Source organism: Antennarius striatus, chromosome 11 (genome assembly GCF_040054535.1).
Source record: "Antennarius striatus isolate MH-2024 chromosome 11, ASM4005453v1, whole genome shotgun sequence".
NCBI classification, from domain to species: domain Eukaryota; kingdom Metazoa; phylum Chordata; class Actinopteri; order Lophiiformes; family Antennariidae; genus Antennarius; species Antennarius striatus.
The window spans coordinates 6,726,036-6,746,217 of NC_090786.1; the positions used below are offsets into that span (position 1 = coordinate 6,726,036).

General features: G+C 40.7%; 3 protein-coding genes across 4 annotated transcripts in view; 2 read left to right on the forward strand and 1 right to left on the reverse strand.

Annotated features, from left to right (window-relative positions):
• The first annotated feature begins 268 nt into the window (after positions 1-268).
• Positions 269-2,908, forward strand: LOC137603497 (SLC35A4 upstream open reading frame protein-like). Its single transcript, XM_068327025.1, has 3 exons — positions 269-311; positions 816-914; positions 1,008-2,908. The coding sequence occupies exons 1-3, from the start codon at positions 297-299 to the stop codon at positions 1,203-1,205; spliced, it is 312 nt and encodes a 103-aa protein (XP_068183126.1). The 5' UTR covers positions 269-296; the 3' UTR covers positions 1,206-2,908.
• A 140-nt stretch (positions 2,909-3,048) lies between these two features.
• cd74b (CD74 molecule, major histocompatibility complex, class II invariant chain b) lies at positions 3,049-5,882 on the reverse strand. Its single transcript, XM_068327023.1, has 7 exons — positions 5,773-5,882; positions 5,447-5,521; positions 4,685-4,851; positions 4,372-4,442; positions 4,042-4,072; positions 3,721-3,924; positions 3,049-3,406 (listed from the first exon to the last, which is right to left on the reverse strand). The coding sequence occupies exons 2-7, from the start codon at positions 5,518-5,520 to the stop codon at positions 3,402-3,404; spliced, it is 552 nt and encodes a 183-aa protein (XP_068183124.1). The 5' UTR covers position 5,521; positions 5,773-5,882; the 3' UTR covers positions 3,049-3,401.
• A 723-nt stretch (positions 5,883-6,605) lies between these two features.
• srbd1 (S1 RNA binding domain 1) overlaps positions 6,606-20,182 on the forward strand; it is a 38,413-nt gene continuing 24,836 nt past the window's right edge. The window contains exons 1-14 of one of the 2 annotated variants that reach the window (XM_068327414.1): positions 6,606-6,797; positions 6,935-6,993; positions 7,079-7,460; positions 10,067-10,303; positions 10,677-10,843; positions 11,073-11,190; positions 11,577-11,715; positions 12,024-12,120; positions 12,299-12,473; positions 17,203-17,306; positions 17,847-17,954; positions 18,089-18,246; positions 18,344-18,434; positions 18,629-18,736. In XM_068327414.1, coding sequence (XP_068183515.1) covers positions 6,935-6,993; positions 7,079-7,460; positions 10,067-10,303; positions 10,677-10,843; positions 11,073-11,190; positions 11,577-11,715; positions 12,024-12,120; positions 12,299-12,473; positions 17,203-17,306; positions 17,847-17,954; positions 18,089-18,246; positions 18,344-18,434; positions 18,629-18,736 — 1,943 coding nt within the window. In that variant the 5' untranslated portion in view covers positions 6,606-6,797. Of the gene's footprint in view, positions 6,994-7,078; positions 7,461-10,066; positions 10,304-10,676; positions 10,844-11,072; positions 11,191-11,576; positions 11,716-12,023; positions 12,121-12,298; positions 12,474-17,202; positions 17,307-17,846; positions 17,955-18,088; positions 18,247-18,343; positions 18,435-18,628; positions 18,737-20,182 lie in introns of both variants that reach the window. The other variant, XM_068327415.1, reaches the window with a different exon arrangement.

Sequence of the window (20,182 nt, forward strand, 5' to 3'; positions counted from 1 at the left end):
TATTTGCCTGAGGTAAATGAGCTAGCTGTGCACTCACTGAAACATATCCTGCATTGAAAATTAATAATAAATGATAATTTGAATATAGTGGCCGGCTATAACATGAAGTGGACTTGGGTTCAGACCTTTTACTAAGAGGACATTTTTCTAACCGGACCTCCGTGACTTGACCTACTTTGCCTTCAACTGCAGCTCATGCACTACCTTTAGCCACCAGCGGGGGCGATACAGTTCATTCTCAACAAAGACAAGCAAATAAAAGCAAAACGAACAAGAGGCGTCACGTCACTACAACAATGGCTAATGACAAGGTCAGTCCCATCAGCTTCATACAGTAAATTAACATTCATAATTCATTAAAACAACCGGCTTGCCTTAAAGCGTTCTCAACTCGAGCTAGTAGCTAAGTTTAGCTGATATATACAGTCAGCAAGCTTTCGTGTTGTTTAGCTTGTTTACTTAGCGTCAACTTAGTCACTAAGTTGACGCTAAGTAAACAAGCTAATAGTGTCAAGTAGCCGTCTGGTTATGTTCGCTCGCTAAATAGCATAACTTTTTTTTCACAGCTTACATGACCTAACTTCGTGAGAAGTTTGACTTGTTTCTGCAAAATGAAAGCACTGGTAGCGATTAATCTTAAGGATGTAGTAAAAAAAAAACGTCATACGTAATATAAAGTAACATCGTTCCATATGCAGCTGAGATGCAAACATCTTGTGTTTTAAGCACTCTTGTTCCCCGTTTTCCAACACCACTAGTCTGCAGCAGAATCAGTGAGGTTTTATTTGTCTTTGTATAAATCTATTCATGCACAGAATCCCCTGGACCAGCTGAAGGACCTTGTTGAGCTGAAGGACCAGTTGGAGGATATTCAAAGACGTGTGACGGAGGAGATCCAAGTTGGGGTTCCTCCAGTAAGGCTCGCACTGGCATCAATATGTACCTGTTCACGTAAGGCTTAAAATATGAAGCACTGCGTTCAATCTCTCCCCTTATTTCCCTCTTAGGGAGGCAGTTTGCTGGCCTCTCCGTTCCTGAAGGGGTTTCTTGCGGGGTACATTGTTGCCAGACTACGATCTTCAGCATTGATGGGTGTTCTGGTCGGAACATGTACAGGAATCTATGCAGCACAAAATTACGCTGTTCCTGACATTGAGGACACAGTCAAGGAATACATGCGCAACTTGAAAGGAAGGAGTAAATGAGAAGAGGGGAGAATGTTAAGAAAAGAAAGGGGTGACAAAGAGAAATGTCTCCAGGATGAAGGTTTGGGTACAGCTGCAAATGGAGGCAGCCGTTAAGAAATCCAATTATTTTCACCATTCACACATCATGTACAATTTTGCTTAAGGAGGAGGATTGATTCAGTTGAATTTGAATTAATTTGAACTCTTACTCTGAATTATTATTGGAGGTTGCTGCACGTGGAAAGACATTTTAGTAAAATCTAAATCTTTTTTATTTCCAGTCTGACCAGTCTTGAAAATTTAAACACAGTGCTGCAAAAATTGAATGATAATTAATTTTGACTCCAGTCCTACTCTCAATTAAACAGCAATATATACATCCAAGTTTTTATTGATACAAAAGGGGCAACGAAAATACCCATGCTGGCAACCATCTGTGAAATGTGTCGATGTTCTACCTCCATTTCTAAAGGATGTTCTCCACAGAAAAATACTGTTCTGTTGTTTCAGACATGCAGTGAATATGATGTTTAGCAAAGAGGAACTGTTTGTACACAGTTCTTTGTTTTTAAAGTTTAATTTCATTGGTTCCATGTACGTATTCAAAACCTAACTGTTTACGTTGTCTTACGCCTTCTAATAGTTAATAGTCATGATGACGGCCTTAACTCACTTACACTTCCTCACTCTGTGGTTAAAGGAGCATTTTTAAAAATGTCTAATTTCACGCCTTCAGTGTAAAAGCTGTCAAAACTCTGGTTTTTGCTGGATTTCACATATGGTACTTACATGTGTCTGAGCACAGTTTGATGTAGGGAGATGTGTTTCCACCCATCAAATTAACCTCTCATGACATTATAGGTCAAATCTTCAGTTGGTAAGTAGTTCTCATTGCTGTAGAGCTCCATGAAAAGTAACTGGAATCTGTACGTACTCTTGTAAAAACGTGAAATATTTTATCTTTATTTGGTCCACTTCACACAGTCGGTTGACTTCAGTGTGGGTTGAGCTGGAAAACTAACAAATGCAAATTTCAACATACTATTTAAGTTACAATTGATTTAGTTTCTGTTACACTTAGGAGCTTTAAGAAAACATGCTATTGTGAGATGTACAGTAAAATATATTCTGAGTGCCTGCTCTGGTGTGGACTTGATATTGTCATCTAATGCCATATGTGCAATAGACCTGATGGGATTTTGGTGCCTACTTCTTATGCTGGAAACTAGTTGATCTTTGCACTTTGTAAGGATTTAAAGATGTTGTATTTTGTCTTGTAATTATTTTGTTCATTGCCGCAGAAATATCAAACTGTTATGGAATCTTAACATATAATATTGATGTTGTATATTCCAACAATGCATTAATCTAAACATTGAATGCACATGAAAACAAAAATTTACGCTGAAATCAGTCACTGAATCCCATTCACAAATTTTACTAGTTTTTATCTGAAGTAAACTAAAGTGGGAAATGTGACTGCCCTGAATAAGAGACTTACCTGAGGTTATTGTTCAGTTTATGTGTTAACTGGAACTGGATACTTGAAAAAACCACATGAGCTGTATTTTCATTGACTGGACTGCAGAATCAAATTGTGTGTATCCAATGCGTTCCTATTTTTGTATTGCATGCTGTTGGTTTCTTCATTTCCTCCTTTTGTTTTCGTGCATGTTTTGCATGTCTCTGGTTTTAAAAAGTAATACTTTCCTTTCAAGAATTGAAGTTGTGTAATATTGAATGCTTCTGGTTAAACTGATGGTACCTCATGTCATTTATATTGTTTTGTTGTCATGGGTTTTCACAGCAGAAGTATTCAACAGTCTGAACTTCCAGTGTGATATTAAGGAAAACAACCAAAAAGTTTTAAATTGAAATGTATTTGTTATTCCAATAAATGGGAAAAAATACAGTTTACAATTGCTTCATTGTTTTGGTATTCTTGGTTATTTATTTGTTTTATTGACAGTAATATCTGAAAATTAAGAGCTCTGGAACTGAAAATGGAAGCATTAACATCCACCATCCATTAAAAAAACCCTGAAATTTGAAGAGAGTGAAATTAGCAGAGTAATGGTTTTCTTTTAGTGGTTATATATCAGCAGTTGATAGAATATCCTTGAGCTATCCACCCTTTGCAGATGGCATTGTAGCAGAGGCAGCATTTGGACTAAAACTATAGCTGTTCTTTGGAGGAGGCTGGATCAGCTGCAGTTACACTAGAAAAGGAAAACAAAGACAGTTCATTAAGACTGTTAGCAAAATTGTACAACAGTATTAAAGTGTTGAAATGTATTCAGAAATGGCAAAGATCTGAATCGGCTCCGGAACACTGACAGTTAATTTTGAAATTAAAAATTACATTTAAAAAATGTGAATTGTCCCAATTTGTCATTTGAATTGGCCAGACATGATGGAATAATCGAAAGACAGTCACTGAAAAACACACCAAAACTACAACATGAATAAAATTTCATTGTGTTGTCCACCAAATATCAGTTTTCAGTTTAGATTCATGGCCTTCTTGTCTCACCAGATATGTTGCAATTGACTGGTCCATCGGACATGGGTCTGCTGATTTCATTCCCGGTGTGTGGGTCCACACACCAGCAGTAATCCATGGCGCACTGCCGGGCCTGGTACAAGCCCTGCTCATCACAGACTGGGCGGAAAAACGGTACCATGACAGGTTTCTCCCCAGATGCCTCCCGCTGGCATTCAGTGGCCTGAGGATAGGCTGGGAGAGGGCATAGGATTCCAATCAGAAATCAAATGCTTTTTGTAAATATGGAAATGATTGATATGTATCAGAAATCAGCAGCATATGAATACGATAAATTAATCCAGCACATACATTTTTTTTGCTGTTCTTTGAGAAAACCCTCCTGTAACAGAAGCAACAAAGATAAAACTGAAAATTTGATTGCACATCAGAAGACAAAATGCACAACCCCTGAATAGAGGTGTCACAATATATTATTCACAAATTTACCTGAGCCCAAATGTAACTAAAACATAACTGATAAAGTTTCTTTGCTGCTGGGTGAATATGAGTTCCTTTTACCATCAGCACGTTTGTTGGCTAATGATCTCTGAGAGAAAGCAAGAGTCTCTGCTGGCCTCAGATTTATTACAATACAGAAATCAATGAATAAATAAATCATATGGTATGAGCATGTGTTACCAAGTCCATAATGTTAGTCATCCGTTCTGGAGCAATGGCAGGGCGTATTTGCTTCCGTGCCAAAGTATCAGCTAGATACCGGAAGAAGAACAGCAAAGAGGAACAAATGGATTAATTCAAACAAATTGTAAAATTAATTTTAAACACTACAGGGGGAATGGAAACATGGAACCCTTCTTGTTTAAATTAAAACTTAAGAAATTAAGAAAAAATCTTGGCTGTTTTTCAGCAGAGAAATTACATGAAATATTCTGCTATATATCAAGCAGTTTCTTTTCTCCTCCCAGTCTGAACCATTTGACGTAATGCTCACCAGATCTCCCCTTTGCCAGCTTAATCATCATGTAGTTCTGCGCTTCAAGACCTCTGATGTCGTTCCTGTGTGTGATGAGGAAGTAGCCGATGACCGCCTGGCCCGCGATCAAGACACAGGCCACCAGGGTGAACCCCACCACCATAGCATTGCTTGAGGAGCGGCCCCTGGATCGAGATATGAGGAAAGGAGGAGATGAAATGGAGATGTGGACAAAAAGTAATTTTTTATGCAAGCCATCATAGCTGTTCATGGATGAGATGGGTCGAACTCCTGTGACGTCTTTTCTGGGCAGACCTCTGGTCCCTGTACTGACACAATGTCAGTTTTGGGGGAAAATAACAACTATGCTCATAGAAAAATATATGTTTTACATTCTTTGGTGCAGTCATGGTAACTTATTAGTTTTGTAGTTTTTTTAATCTGACACACAGACTCTAAAGTGACACTTTTGGAAGTTTTCATGTTTTCACACTACCCTATTTTACTGGTGAAATGTCACATTTCCTTTTCATATGGTGTTTTCACAGTGACTTTCAACTCTGATGTGTCCATTCTATAAAAATTAATCTGTTTTTGTTCAGATGTATTCTTCATCAAAAAAGAATTGTTGAAAAATAAAGAAACAATTTGAAGACAATAAAAAACAAACAAAAAACATTTTAGACTTGTAGAATGCACTACATGTGTATTAAAGATTTTAAGGTTGCGATTAGATTTACTGTATATAGAAGAAGTAATAACTACAGTCACAGTGCTTACCGCTGTGCTGGTGGTACCCTGAAGGTTGTCTGCTCCTGGATGAGGGCCTCATTCTGTGTCTCATTGTTAGACATCCTGAGACACACACACACACACACACACACACACACGCACACACACACACACACACACACACACACACACACACACACACACACACACACACACACACACACACACACACACACACACACACACACATATTTACAGTACACCACATAAGCGTTGAAATTAAGTGACAAACCAAAAATGTACTACACAAAACACACAGACACACACAGAGACACATAGATAGCTATAGTTGCACATAGAAATGATAACGTTACCTTATTTCAGGAGATGTTTCACTGTGAATGAGTGAGATTTTAAAGTTGATCAGAGACTAAAGAAAGTGGGAAGATGAGGCAGGGCAATCATTTGTATGACCGGTGCAACAACATTTTTTCACATACTATTTTCCGATTGGTTCCTCTTGTTGATGCATCATCTGTTACCAGTGGCAGAGTATAAAGATATACAGCACTTGTGAAACAGTTTGTGGAGGGGTATAGAATCCCTTTAAATGCCTTTGGGGTTTAATTTCCTAAAATATTTGTTTACACATGACAGCATGATAACTGTACTAATATTTAAGAAACATTGAATTTGTAAGAATTTTACAGGAAAACGAAAAATGAACTATACCTTATAAATGATTACTGTATGAATAAGTTTATGTGTAGTATTTGATATCAATACCATTACATTTTTATTTGAATTATTGTTATACAGTATCTAAGTTGAAGGATTTTGAGAGACTACTCTCACAATAAACTTTGTAAATTTTATTTTGTTGTCTCTGTTTACTGTAGAAATATATTTAAAGTCTTGCAGGGTTTATTTTTCAATTGCAGTCTCTTTTTTCTTACAGGAATAACGTACCACAATCTACAGTATATCAAACTAACAAAACAGTCAGATAGACATAACAAGAATAAAGAATAAAGTTGTATGAATCTTCATGGGGCTTGAGTAGGGCCTTGTTTTTTTTTTCTTTGTACTGCAATACGCTCCAGCCCAGTGGGGGCGCTAGACACAGCCCCCTACCATCCGGGCATCTGTGAGATGGCGCATGAACCCACAGTGACGTAAGAAGGAAGCGTCTCATCTTCGCGCTATGGTGTGCGTCGGAGCTCACAGGAATACACCTACATTTTGACAATTATCAAAGGTTATAACATTACAAAATACGTGTCTGTGTTTAACGTCAAACAGCGACATAGCGCCATAAGTCATCCCACCCTGTAGCTCGTTATCCTCCAACGCGTCACCGCGAAGCGCCAAATTTAAACACAGCTAACTGATAGCAACAGTAAGTTATTGATCTGTTCAGAATAAGTAATGTTCGCAAATTTTAACTACGTATTTCTTCAAGGCTGCTGGTAAAACAATTGCCACTTGTTTTAGAAGAGACGAGCTATCTATCTGACTAAACACTTGATCTAACAGATGGCAAGAAGACCTCGAGCAACAACTGTCAAGGCTGCAAAATACAGAGACTCTGATCTGTGAGTGATATTTATGTGAAGCACTAATTTAATGCTATTACAATCTCTTTACAATTCTTCATTTTGTTCCTTGTCCACCTATTAGCCTTGATCTGACAATCAGTAGTGATGATGATAATGAGGAATGGGAGCCGCCAAAGCCAAAAGCTTCGAGAAAGGCTACCAGACAACCTGTGGCGGCAGAGAATAAAGGACCTGCTAAGAGAATGTTGAAAGCAAAGGACTCAAAAGTAGCCAAACAAGCCAGGGCTTCTAAAGAGCCTGGAGATCCTGAGCCAGAGGTATCACGCAAACCTGCAGCAGGGAGGAAAACACAGGCATCTAAAGTTTTGAAGGATTCTACTGCACCTGGGTTACGCAGAACTAAGGATCACAATCCTGAAGAAGACAAAAGAGAAAATCGTGCCAATAGTCAAGAAGAAGACAATATGGAAGGAAGTGGGCCAAGTGTCAAAATGAAGGAAGAGGTAAGGTTGAGGTCTGTTAGGATCATCTGGGGGTGGTAGTTGCTCAGTCCACAGCGACTTTGGTTGGGAACTTTAGGGTAACTGGTTCAAGTGGCCGTGAAAGTGGCTGGAAAGGTGTCAGTTCATCTTCTGAGGTGTCCTTGAGCAAGGCACTGAACTCCACAAAACTGCTCTGGTGTTGCTGTGTGACTGGCAAACACTTCACCATCTCTCTCTATTGTAGCACATTTATAAGCCCTTTGTGTGGGTGCTCTGGCCTATATGTGCGTAATGCATATACACATGCTGTTTTTCCTCTTCATAAGAGAACTGTGTGCACACGCACTCAAAAAAAAATTGTAACTACAGTTTTGTCAGCATAATTGAAATTTCCATCCATCCATCCACTTCCACTTATTCGGGGTCGGATCGCGGGGGCAGCAGCTTAAGCAGGGAAGCCCAGACTTCCCTCTCCCTAGCCACTTTGTCCAGCTCCTCTGGGAGAATCCCAAGGCGTTCCCAGGCCAGTCGGGAGACATAGTCTCTCCAGCATGTCCTGGGTCGTCCCCGGGGTCTCCTCCCGGTAGGATATGCCCGGAACACCTCACCAGGGAGGCGTCCAGGAGGCATCCTAACCAGATGCCCGAGCCACCTCATCTGGCTCCTCCCGGTTGACCGAACTTCTCACCCTATCTCTAAGGGAGAGCCCGGACACCCTGCGGAGGAAACTCATTTTGGCCGCTTGTATCCGGGATCTCGTTCTTTCGGTCATGACCCACGGCTCTTGACCATAGGTGAGGGCAGGAACGTAGATCGACCGGTAAATCCAGAGCTTTGCCTTTCGGCTCAGCTCCTTCTTCACCACGACGGACCAATACAGAGTCCGCATCACAGCAGACGCTGCACCGATCCGCCTGTTGATCTCCCGTTCCATCGTACCCTCACTCGTGAACGAGACCCCGAGATACTTGAACTCCTCCACTTGGGGCAGGATCTCATCCCCAACCCGGAGAGGGCACTCCACCCTTTTCCGACTGAGGACCATGGTCTCAGATTTGGAGGTGCTGATTCTCATCCCAACCGCTTCACACTCGGCTGCGAACCGCTCCAGTGAGAGTTGGAGATCAAGGCTTGATGAAGCCAACAGCACCACGTCATCTGCCCCAGGAGTCCCACAGGCCAAAAAGGCCCGATAGGACTCCTTCTTAAGCTTGACGGCATCCCTTACCACCGATGTCCACTAGCAGGTTCTGGGGTTGCCTCCACGACAGGCACCGACCACCTTACGGCCACAGCTGCAGTCGGCCGCCTCAACAATGGAGGTGCGGAACATGGTCCACTCAGACTCAATGTCCCCTGCCTCCCCCTGGACGTGGGTGCAGTTCTGCCGGAGTTGAAAGTCCTTCTGACAGGGGTTTCCGCCAGCCGTTCCCAGCAGACAATCACAATACATTTGGGTCTGCCAGGTCGGACCGGCATCTTCCCCCACCTTTGGAGCCAACACACCACCAGGTGGTGATTGGTTGACAGCTCCGCCCCTCTCTTCACCTGAGTGTCAAAGACATGCGGCCGCAAGTCCGATGACACGACCTCAAAGTCGATCATTGAACTGCGGCCTAGGTCGTCCTGGTGCCAAGTGCACATATGGACACCCTTATGTCTGAACATGGTGTTTGTTATGGACAATCCGTGACAAGCACAGAAGTCCAATAACTGAACACCACTCGGGTTCTGATCGGGGGGGCCTTTCCTCCCAATCACGCCCTACCAGGTCTCACTGTCATTGCCCACGTGAGCATTGAAGTCCCCCAGCAGAACGATGGAGTCCCCAGTGGGAGCGCTCTCCAGCACCCCCTCCAAGGACTCCAAAAAGGGTGTGTACTCTGAACTGCTGTTTGGTGCATAAGCACAAACAACAGTCAGGACCCGTCCCCCCACCCAAGGGCGGAGGGAGGCTATCCTCTCGTCCACCGGGGTGAACCTCAATGTGCAGGCGCCAAGCTACAAGTATACCCACACCTGCTCGGCGTCTCTCACCATGGGCAACTCAAGAGTGGAAGAGAGTCCAACCCCTCTCGAGAGGACTGGTACCAGAGCCCAAGCTATGTGTGGAGTCGAGCCCGACTATATCTAGTCGGAACTTCTCGACCTCACACATCAGCTCGGGCTCCTTCCCTGCCAGAGAGGTGAAATTCCACGTCCCAAGAGCCAGCTTCTGTAGCCGGGGATCGGATCGCCAAGGTCCCCGCCTTCGGCCACCGCCCAGTTCACAATGCACCCGACCCCTATGGCCCCTCCCACAGGTGGTGAGCCCATGGGAAGGGGGACCCACGTTGTCCTTTTGGGCTGCGCCCAACCGAGCCCCATGGGTGCAGGCCCGGCCACCAGGCGTTCGCCTTCGAGCCCCACCTCCAGGCCTGGCTCCAGTGGGGGGCCTCGGTGGCCTGCGTCCGGGCAAGGGAAAATGTGGTCCATTGTTTTTATTCATCTAAATTCATCGTAATTTAAATTTATTTGATATATTTCTTATAATACTGAACTGCGGACTGTTGTGGTTACTTTAACAGATTCAGCTATTTCTGCTTTGTTGTCGTTTGGTACCTTTTGTTTGCTTGTGTTTCCTGTAGAGGGTGTCATTTATTGTCTCAGAGTCCCACCAGGCAGATGGATCACCATGTGAAGGGTCTTCACTGGCAGGGCTTACTGCAAAAAAAGAGGAAGTGCAAGAGGATTTTACGTTTGATGAGCCCTGTCTAAAGAAACAGAAGACTAGTGGTTCCTGCCTGGGTCGACCAACTGCTCTACCACCATCAGAGGCTGAAGCTCTGAGGAATGAACTTAACATGAACTGGGACATGATAGAGGTATTTTTTTCTGTGCTTTATATACGGGAAAACTTTTGTCCCTGTTTTTGTGAAATGGTTGTAAAAATGTGTTATTACTAGCAGTGAAGGTGCTGAATAGGACTTTTTTTTTTAACCTTTCGCTGACATTGGGAAGTATACCAGATATCTGTGGTGAGGATTTTAAGGTAAAATAAGCAAATGTTTTGTAAGCATTATTATGTATTATAGCTAACTATGCTTCAAATGCACACAGTGGTTTTAAGATATTAACAATGGACAGTTTTTTTGTAAATTTTAAGTTAATAATTGTTTTCTGTATGGGGCAGTCTTGTTGTGCACGAGCCCACTTGTATATACATACAGAATATACATTGTGTGTCCTGTCCCTCAGCTGCTGTCCACCCTGACTTGTGTGGAACGATGGGTGTGTGTAAATATCATTGGACTGCTTCGAGAAGAGAACACAGTTCCTTTCATGGTACGATATCGTAAAGAGATGATCAACCACATGGATGCAGATGCTGTCAGAGATGTTCAACTCATCCATGAAGAGTTATGGTAGGCTGATAAAACCAGAACACCCACTCATGTCAACCCCAGTCCTCATTATGACCATATAGGAGCCATTGAATCTATTTAACAATGGCCACTCGGTGGTGCTAGTGGTTAAGTTTTGACTCTGATCACCGTGTATGTCTAAATGCTTACATGTAGTTAGTGTCTCTATATCTAATTTTATTATGTACATAATTGTTTTGTATTGTTTGTATGCTGTATATTTCTCCAGCACTCTAGCCAAGAAGACACAGTCTGTCATTCAGACTCTAAAAAAGGACGGGGTTTTGACATCTGAGCTGGAACAAAACCTGAGGAGCTGCAGATCCGCTGATGAACTTGATCATGTGGTTAGAATTGTCTTTCGACTTAACGTAATCTATTATTACATCCTGCGAAGCGGTGATGTATTTTAATTGTCAGTGTTTGTGTGTTCGTCCGTCCGTCTGTCTGTCCACCAAATATCTTCACAACCGTTGCATATAGAAAGATGAAAGATAAAGCAAATTATTAGGGCGGCAAAGGGGATGAAAATGAGATGATGACCTTGACCTTGAAAAAACTAGGTCAAATGTCAACTTTTGTACATTTTTTTTCACATATCAGGAACCGGATAAGATAGAAAGACAAAACAAAAGGCGTTATACTGAGGGAGTCAAGGGGATGAAAATTTGATCACAATTTGACCTTATATGAAATTAATAGGATGTTATCTCTTATCTGTCTTTGTTTGTAGTATTCTCCCTATAAGAAAGGTAGTAAGCTGACGAAGGCTCGTAGGGCCAAAGCGCTTGGACTTGAGACGGCTGCCACTGCTCTGATTGCCACGCCTCACATTCTGGATTTAAGTGCATGGGTAAAACCTCAAACTGAAGGTAAGATAAAAACAGATTTTTTCAGTTTTTAAACTTATTTAGCAAAGCAGTAAGCATACTTTGACAAGAATGTCCTGGTCCTGCTGGGGTTTTGTTATGTAACTCCTGAAATGTATAATTTAATGGAGAGATCTGAGACCTTTTTTTAAATAATTTAATTTAATTTTAATTTACATTAATTTACTATAGTAAACTACTGAGTAGTACTAGAATTAGCATAATGGTCAGTGATCTCAGCTTTGAATCAGATGGTAAATATTTTATGACATTCACATGTTTCTTAACTGGTATGCATGCATTTGTTTCAGGTCTGTCTTCGGTAGAGGAAGTGGCCACTGGTGTCGAACATATTTTGGCTGATATGATTGCCAAAGACCCTGAGACACTCACCTACGTGAAAACACTGTGAGAATGTGTGCAAAGGTTTCTATTTTGTTTTGAGATCTCTCTCTTTCTCTCTCGCTCTCTTTCTCTATCTCTGCCTTTATCTCCATTTATTTATTTGGGTATTTCTGCAGTGGCAATAATTATGATAGTAATACAATGTCTTACTACTTTTTCTTCTATTTTTCTTGTTACAAAGGTGTGAAAACAGCTATGTGACCATTCAGTCCTCTTTGTCGAAGACAACACTAAAGGAAGAACAGCAGAAAGGATCCAAAAAAACAGGAACCCAGCAAAGCAAAAAGAAGGACATTGACAAGTTCCAACTCTATTTTGACTTCACCTGCAACATTCAGCGCATCCAATCCCATCAGGTAGCAAGACAGACTAATTTATGAGTCTTTCAGTAAATCCATCTAGCACTTCTTTTTTCTAGTCCAAAGCAACATTTAAAATAAGTGGGCAGGGTCATTTGGAGTTTCTTTTTCATGGTAGACTTGTGTTGGTAGGACTAGAGAAGCATGGACTTAGCTTCTTGGGTTTCATTTTACATGGAGATATAATTTGTACCAAATATAAGAGTTTTACTCCTGACTTGAATGATATCAAGGTCCTAGGTACATGTACTGTACTCAAATTGAGAGGCCAAATGTGAATTAAATCTATCCACCATAGCAAGGAGTGATGGAAGAGATGTAGTAATGTGCTTCATGCTATGGGCCAAAGCTTAATGAAGGATGTATATGAAGAACTCACAAATCTATTAACCAATAGTGGTAAAAGATTCACATTAAATGTGACACTGAAGGCATCTTTTCCTGCCTTTTATTTATTTATAAATTATTTAGTTATAAAATTCAGTGTCACTGAGTGTAGCATTTTTCACACATTTTTCTTCAGGTCATTGATTTTTCTTTGTCTCTTTAATCATATTGATAATTTAGAGAACTATTCATTATGTTTGAATGGAGTATTTCTTCATTGCTAGGAATGCTCGCTACCTGGTAAGCATAAGAAAGAGCTGCACTGGGTTGAGACCACGTCATTGTTTTTAGCATGCAAATGCTCTTAATAACTATTACAAAATCTGTTACAAAATATCATTAAGTTCTACTGTACTCTAATAAATATTATAAACTTCAAAATAAAAGGACAAAGGATCCACATAAAATGAATAAACACACAAATGCAATGGCATGCTAGCTGCCTCAATTCTCTCCAACATTCATCCATACAAGTCTTTTCTTTTTGTTTGTGTCACATCTATCAACTTTATGCCTGCCATTTCTGAATGCTACCCACGTCAGTCGCAGTTAGCCTTGCATGTGCCTCCATGTTTACCCCTCCTGTGGCCTGCTCTGCCTCCGCTTCTGTCCCTCTAGTGACTGATGGGTTACTCAGAGTTGGTCCCCGGCCTCATGTGTCAGCACAGCTTCCATCACTCGCTGCCTTTCTGCCACACCACACTCTTTGGCAACCATGCTGTGCCCTACAGTCATAGAATCACACACACATACATACATGTGCACACACTTGCTCACACACAAACATCCAGCAAGTCCCCTCATTCTCTCCTCTTAACATATGTGACATGTCCCCTGCCTACATGCCATTGGATTAGGAAGCTTTGATTGACAGGCGCTCTCCTGTAGTGACAGCTGCTGCTGCTGAGCCCATGGGCAGACGGATGGATGGGGAGAGAGAGCAGGGTTTGGTACTGGGAGCAAGAGAATGAACAGACGAGTGATGCTGAGGTGCATTCGTCACTTATCTCTTGCTTTGCCCCGATCGCTTCTTCTGACTAAACTTTAGCCCTAGAATCCTCCCCACACCTCCCCATTTCCCACTCCTCTCCGGTGCATGAGAGGCTTTTAATTTGATGACTCGCTTTTGTCATGGAGCGTTAATCCACAGGCTGCTGTGACCCTGCTAGCTGTCAGATTCCGGCTAAAACAAACCTTTTGTAGCCGTCAAGTTGTCGGAAAGGGGAAGCAGGTGGGAGATGTGTTTTGACAGGGGGCATGTGTGTGTGAGCACACGCTCCCCAGTTTTCTTTATCGCATCTTATTAAGCTTTAGCTCTGGTAGTGTGTTAAAGGAATTGTACTGTGCAGTGTTGGAGAAGAGAGAAAAATGGTGAGGCTGACCAAAGTAACTGAAAAATTAATGACGTAAAATGTTGATATTTATTTATTTATTATTACCGTATTTATTATGTGACAACCTTCATCATTAACACTGCACTGTTGACATTTTTAAGGAGTTGTTAAATTCTGAATAAGAAATTACATCTTGTCGGTGAAAACATGTTTAGTAGGAAATACATTACGTGTTTAATATTTGCAATTTCCAAAAGATAAAAACATAGTGTGTTCTCCTATTTTTCATTTTTATTAATATCCATATTCCATCACTGATGCCTTCATGCCTTCAATCCATTTTGTAAGTGCTCTGAACTTCATGAATAGTATCTGGTATTCAGTTGTTGTAAAGCATCAAATGAAGATGTTTTGCTCATATTTAATTCTGTCATATTTAATTTGAAGCCTTCTAAGAAGTGCCGGCATTTACCTTTTAGCTATAAGTTGCCAGTACACTCTTGAGTTATACCAGGGCGGGTTTATTAAATATTAGATTGTTTTTAATCCGATTTGTGTTTTGATCAAGCGTTTTGCCCCTCTCTGGGGCTCCCCTGCAGATGCGCTTCGGTAAATGGAGCTGTTTCATCAATTAAACAGTCCTTTTTGATGGACCAGAGAAAAACAAGTTTATTTACAGGCTCCAACACCCCCCCCCCCACACACACACACACATACATTGTTTCTATGCTTAAGTAGTCAGAAAATTTAATTGTTATTACAACTTATAATAATTATATTTTTAACACATTGTTTCAGAAGATTTGCACACAAGAGTATCCATAATAATTACTGGATAAAAAAGTGTTCTGATTTGTGCTGTTTTCTATTGTAATCGACATGACAGATAATGAAATGGTTGAAAGGATCAATAGCTGCTATTTAACGTTCTCTCCCTCTCTATTAGTCTGTCATGTGTGCTGATTTTTGGACAGAATAGGATCCTGTAAAAGGAGCTGAGGGAGTATGGTGTTCTCTGATCCCCTTCTGATGAATGATGTTTAGAGAGTCAATATTGATGTGGAGTCATATTGTCCAAAGAATAATATTCACTAAATCCTTAAATTCTTCATGCATTGCCTGTTATGATGTCATAGTTTATTAGATTTTAATCCTCTTGAATTAGTGTTGCTAATCCTTCACATTTTATGTCAGTCCAAAATGGGTGTCTGAATGTACTGTATGTGTTTATTTATTGTTGATATGTTGGATGGAGAGATGTGTTGATGAATGTATTACTGTAAAGGAAGGGTGAGAGAGAGATGGAGATGGATAGAGAGAGGTTTTGGCTGACTGTCCTCCCTTGGGAAAGACATTCTGTCTGGTCTTGTCATGGTTTGGCCGGTGCTCGACTCCTTGTCACTTGTGGCCTGTCTAACACACAAGCAAAGGTTTCTGACACTGTCTCTCATCACCCAGCCTCTCAGACCACCCTCTGTGTCCCACTCCTCACCCAAAATAGACAGAAGCTGAGAGAGGTACAGACAGACACAAGGTTATTCATCACCAGAAAGGACAAAGCAAGGGCACACAACTTCTGTAGACCTTTAGAAGCTTTTAAAATTTTAGTGCTAGATGAGTGCATTCTGCATGGGGAACCAGGCATGAGGATAATGAGGGATTTTAGCTGGTGCAGCATTTCAGGGTTGCTGCAGTGCCTATTTGTATTGACTTAAAATGATGATTGTTTGATGTCTGGGTTCTATTTCATAGATTAAACATTGTTTTTATTGATCATCTTACTCTGTAAGACATATAATGAATTTGAATTTAACAAAATTATCTGAAAGATGGACCTATAAATCCTGAGAACACAGGTTTAGTGAGGAACTCTCGATACACTGTTTTAATTTCTCTTATGTGCTTTCCCAATAAAGAAGTGTTTTTATTTTTACATCTTCTGTTTGACATCATTTTAAACAGAACAGGTTTGATGAAGATCAATTTAGAAGTCTCGTCGTGGTCTGTGCAGCAGCCCCCGAGCAGAAACACGCCAAAAGAAGATAAATCTGACTACAAAACATGATTCAAGCAAGCTTAGTGCATTAATTGTTAATTATGTGTTGCCATTAGCTGTGTTTATTATTATTTAGTTTGTGTGTGTTTGTGTGTGTGTAGGGTGGAGCAAATCTACGACTGCTGCTGAGTGGTAATGGATGTGGCACCACATGTGTGGGTGTGGGTGGGGGTAGGCCTTGCGGTCTCAGCGCTGATGGTGGTGTAGTGGTGGCATTTGTCAGCTCGCTTCTTCCGCTTGGTTTCCAGATTGACGTCTTGTTTCTTGGTCCCGTTCTGTGGTGGGCTAAAGGTTCCCCACTGAAAAGGTCAGACACTTACTACTGTTTGCTTAACAGCATGTAACAGTTCCTCTGAGGGGAGACCAGAGCACAACAAAACAAGGCGGGCCATAGGACACACCGCTAGGCTCGTCACTTTGACTCAGACGCGTGTAGAGAGAAAATATTTAGTTCTTATTGGAAGCTTTTGGTGCCTTTTTCTTACATGTGTGTTCCATAAACGATAACTTTGTCAAACTATGTTAAGGATCCCCTTTCTTGCATTCTAAAAATGTAGATTTATGGTTCTGTGTTTCATAAATAATAAATCTTGTTTGAAGTTCAGCTGCACAGCTGCAACATTTTGCTGTTCTAACATGAAATGAAACTTTTTTATGATGCATGAGCAAACCTTCCAGCAACATATCAATCAATCAATCAGTGTAAGCATTTTTAAAGCCAATCATGTAATAACAGATGATAATATAATAAGAGCTAATGATGTAATAAATTTGCCCCCTTTAAAATGCAATAAGACAATAATGTAATAACTGGCCAACAATGTAATAAAAGTCCTAAATCAATAATGTAAAAATCGATTACATCATCAATTCAGGACTTTTATTTCATTATTGGCCAGTTATTAAATAATAAGTAATTTTTTAACGGCATACATGTGTATTCATGCAGACCCTGGCCATTAACCGAGGGGAGAACCTGAAGTTTTTGACGGTGAAGGTGAACATTCCTGAAAAGGTGAAGATTGACTTCACCAGGTGGTGCATCAATAACAGGTCAAAAACACCATCTCACACACACACATGCAAGCATGCACGTAAAACATTAAACATTACATTTCACTCAAGCAAAATATGTCCGTTTCCTGTCTTTTAAACTATCTGTTCATTTTTGCCTTGAGACGCAGATGATTTGAGCAGAAACCCAAATAATGGTGAAGGATACAGAACATATTAACAAAATTTCTGAGATACATTAAAATGTTCAGCTGCGTTGCTGTGTTTGAAGGTCCTTTACATGAGAAAAATTTTCAATAGCATAATTTTTGCATTTTTAGGGAGGTACAAAGACAGATATTGTCTTGAATCAATTTTCATTGTAGAGATAAAGACAAGGTTTGCTTGTAAATTAATTCAGTGTACTACTAGAAATTCCAAAAATACAAAGTGGATGAAAATATAACATCTTGATTTTCATGGGCACGTTTTTAGAGTTTAGGGAGTTAAAATAAAGGTAGTTATCATTCTCACATGTTTTTATAGCAGTGAAAATGAACCCTAAAGGAAGTCACTTTTTTCTCCAATATTTGGATGTAGGTGGAAAACAAAGACATTTGCCAGAGAGGACCTTCGTGTGATCATCAGGAATGCAGTAGAGGACTCTTATAAAAGGCTTATTGTGCCTTTCCTTACAAGGAGTTTTAGGTATTTAAGTGTAAATGCACGTGTTTTGCTCTCAGAGATGATCTTTTGGTGATATTAAAATTATGCTCTGTCCCTACTACCTCATCTTTGTTCCTCTATCTTCACTTCCTCTCTGTCCTGTTCCATCTCTTTAGGACTAAGCTGACAAGTGCAGCAGAAAAGGAGTCAATCACAATGTTTCTGCGAAACCTCCGTCAGCGCCTGTTGGTGTGTCCAGTCAGGGGCTGTGTCATCATGGGGGTGGACCCTGGGTTTAGACATGGATGTAAGCTGGCAATCCTGTCCCCCACTAGTAAGTAACTATGTAGTACACTGGATTTGGTACTTCCACTAAATAATAATAATATGTAAGTCAGTTATAATAAAATACGATTTATCTTTGCTCTCAGGTCAGATTCTTCATACCGATGTTGTGTACCTGCACAATTCAGGTCAGCAAAGAGAAGCTGACAAACTGCGCCTTCTTATGCAAAAATACAGGTACTGCAGTTTGTGTCCAACATGTCGCTGTTTAAGTGTGCAAAAAAGGTTTTTGTAAAAGTGATCAAATGTCACTGTTCATGCATCAGGTGCAAACAGGAAAGTGAAATTGCAAACCGTTTACTGTTTACAGTAATCCTTTATGAGTGGACTTTTAATCATCATCACCCCCCCCCCTCTTCCTCCTATGCCAGCTGTACCAGGATTGTCATTGGCAATGGGACAGCGTGTCGTGAAACTGAGTCCTTTTTTGCTGACCTCATCTCAAGGCGCTATTTTCACCCCCTGGATGTGTCCTACTGGTAAGGTCTATCATCCTTGCTTACTAGAAACGGTCCAAAGTTCCCTGAGCCCCAGAACATATTTATTTTGCTCATACATTTTTTTATATTTTAGATGGTGTTTTGCTGAAAATATTCCACAATGCTTTTTTTTTTTTTCTCAATGAAACAACCTGTTTGAAGAAACATCTCAAACAAAACTGAATAAATGTTCGGGGAAATATTCTCATATTATTTCTAAAAAGTCAATGTCAAGGCTCAGTCTGCTGTAATTAAAGGTATGTCAGGACGGTGAGGAGCTGACGCTGGTGATGCCGGTGCTGTCAGGTATGATACTGATGAATCAGAAATGGTCTTTATATAAATAAATAAACAACGAAAGTTAAGTATGTGGAAAGTAAAAGGCAGATATGAAAGAATAAAGTGCAGATGAAGTAGAAATGTGGGAGCGATGGAGCGGGACACGGGTTTAGACAATGATGGATTGGAATGTGTCCATCAAGGAATATTGTCTATTAAAGACATCTGGACATTGTTATGACCTCGGCCCAATTAAAGAGACATTTCGTGGTTCACGTTGTGTCTATAACCAAGCCCAGTCCACACTTCAGAATACAACACCGCAGAACCTGGGTCCAAGCATAATAACCACTGGCCTCTCCTTGCTCTCCCCCTTTTGCACTCTGCTGAGTTCCATGTGTGTTTGTTGAATTGAGGTTAGCATTGAGACCATAGCCTAGAATGATCCTGAGCTGCCTTCATCTGGGAGCTTTCTCATTTTCTTTGTGTTCATGCACACCTCAGAGGTCACATCTTTGGGGTAATAGTTCACATTATTTCTTTTAAAATTCCATTTTCTGTCTATTTGCAAGAACAGAAATGCTCAAAGCAGTGAGTTTATTAAGTTAACTTCCACTTGATCATTTTCATGACAGAGAGAAGCAAACTTCACGTCACACATCTTGATATAATGTCTCTTTTTGGTCTTCCAGTGGAGCTAAAGACACGAGTCGTCCTTTTCCCATCACATAAGAATGTTGGACTTCTGTTTGATGTGGTGCCGACTGAATGTCCTCCTCTACATGATATGATGAACTATATTAGTGCAGAATGTTAACACATGTGCAACTGGTCTGCGTTTGCCTTAATATGATTTGTGGAATAAAAGCTTTTGCTAGTGCATGAAGGCTTTGAAGGCTTATAGCGGTTGTTGTTATCCAGATGACATTTGCCTTGAGTTGTCTGGTCTTCTGCATTTCTTTGGTTTCTTAGGATGCTGACTGATGTAGGCTCGGAAATATAGACGATAAAGTGGAATCACGGTCTTTATTAGAACATAAAGTTATCTTTCTGCATGCTTCTTTTCAGTCCTCTGTACGTACAGCTTTATCTCCTGTGTTGTCTCTCTCCATCTCACCAGCTGCCATTATCTTTGCTCCCATCATTTATCCTTTTTTAATGAATCCA

Excerpts from the sequence above, each read along its gene's own strand:
- LOC137603497 (XM_068327025.1), top strand. Across the intron at positions 915-1,007 it reads TCCAAGTTGGGGTTCCTCCA|GGAGGCAGTTTGCTGGCCTC; the intron begins GTAAGGCTCGCA and ends TTTCCCTCTTAG.
- cd74b (XM_068327023.1), bottom strand. The coding sequence starts at position 5,520 with ATGTCTAACAATGAGACACAGAATGAGGCCCTCATCCAGGAGCAGACA. Across the intron at positions 4,852-5,446 it reads AGGGTACCACCAGCACAGCG|GGGCCGCTCCTCAAGCAATG; the intron begins GTAAGCACTGTG and ends ATCTCGATCCAG. Across the intron at positions 3,925-4,041 it reads CAAAGAACAGCAAAAAAAAT|CCTATCCTCAGGCCACTGAA; the intron begins GTATGTGCTGGA and ends GCCCTCTCCCAG.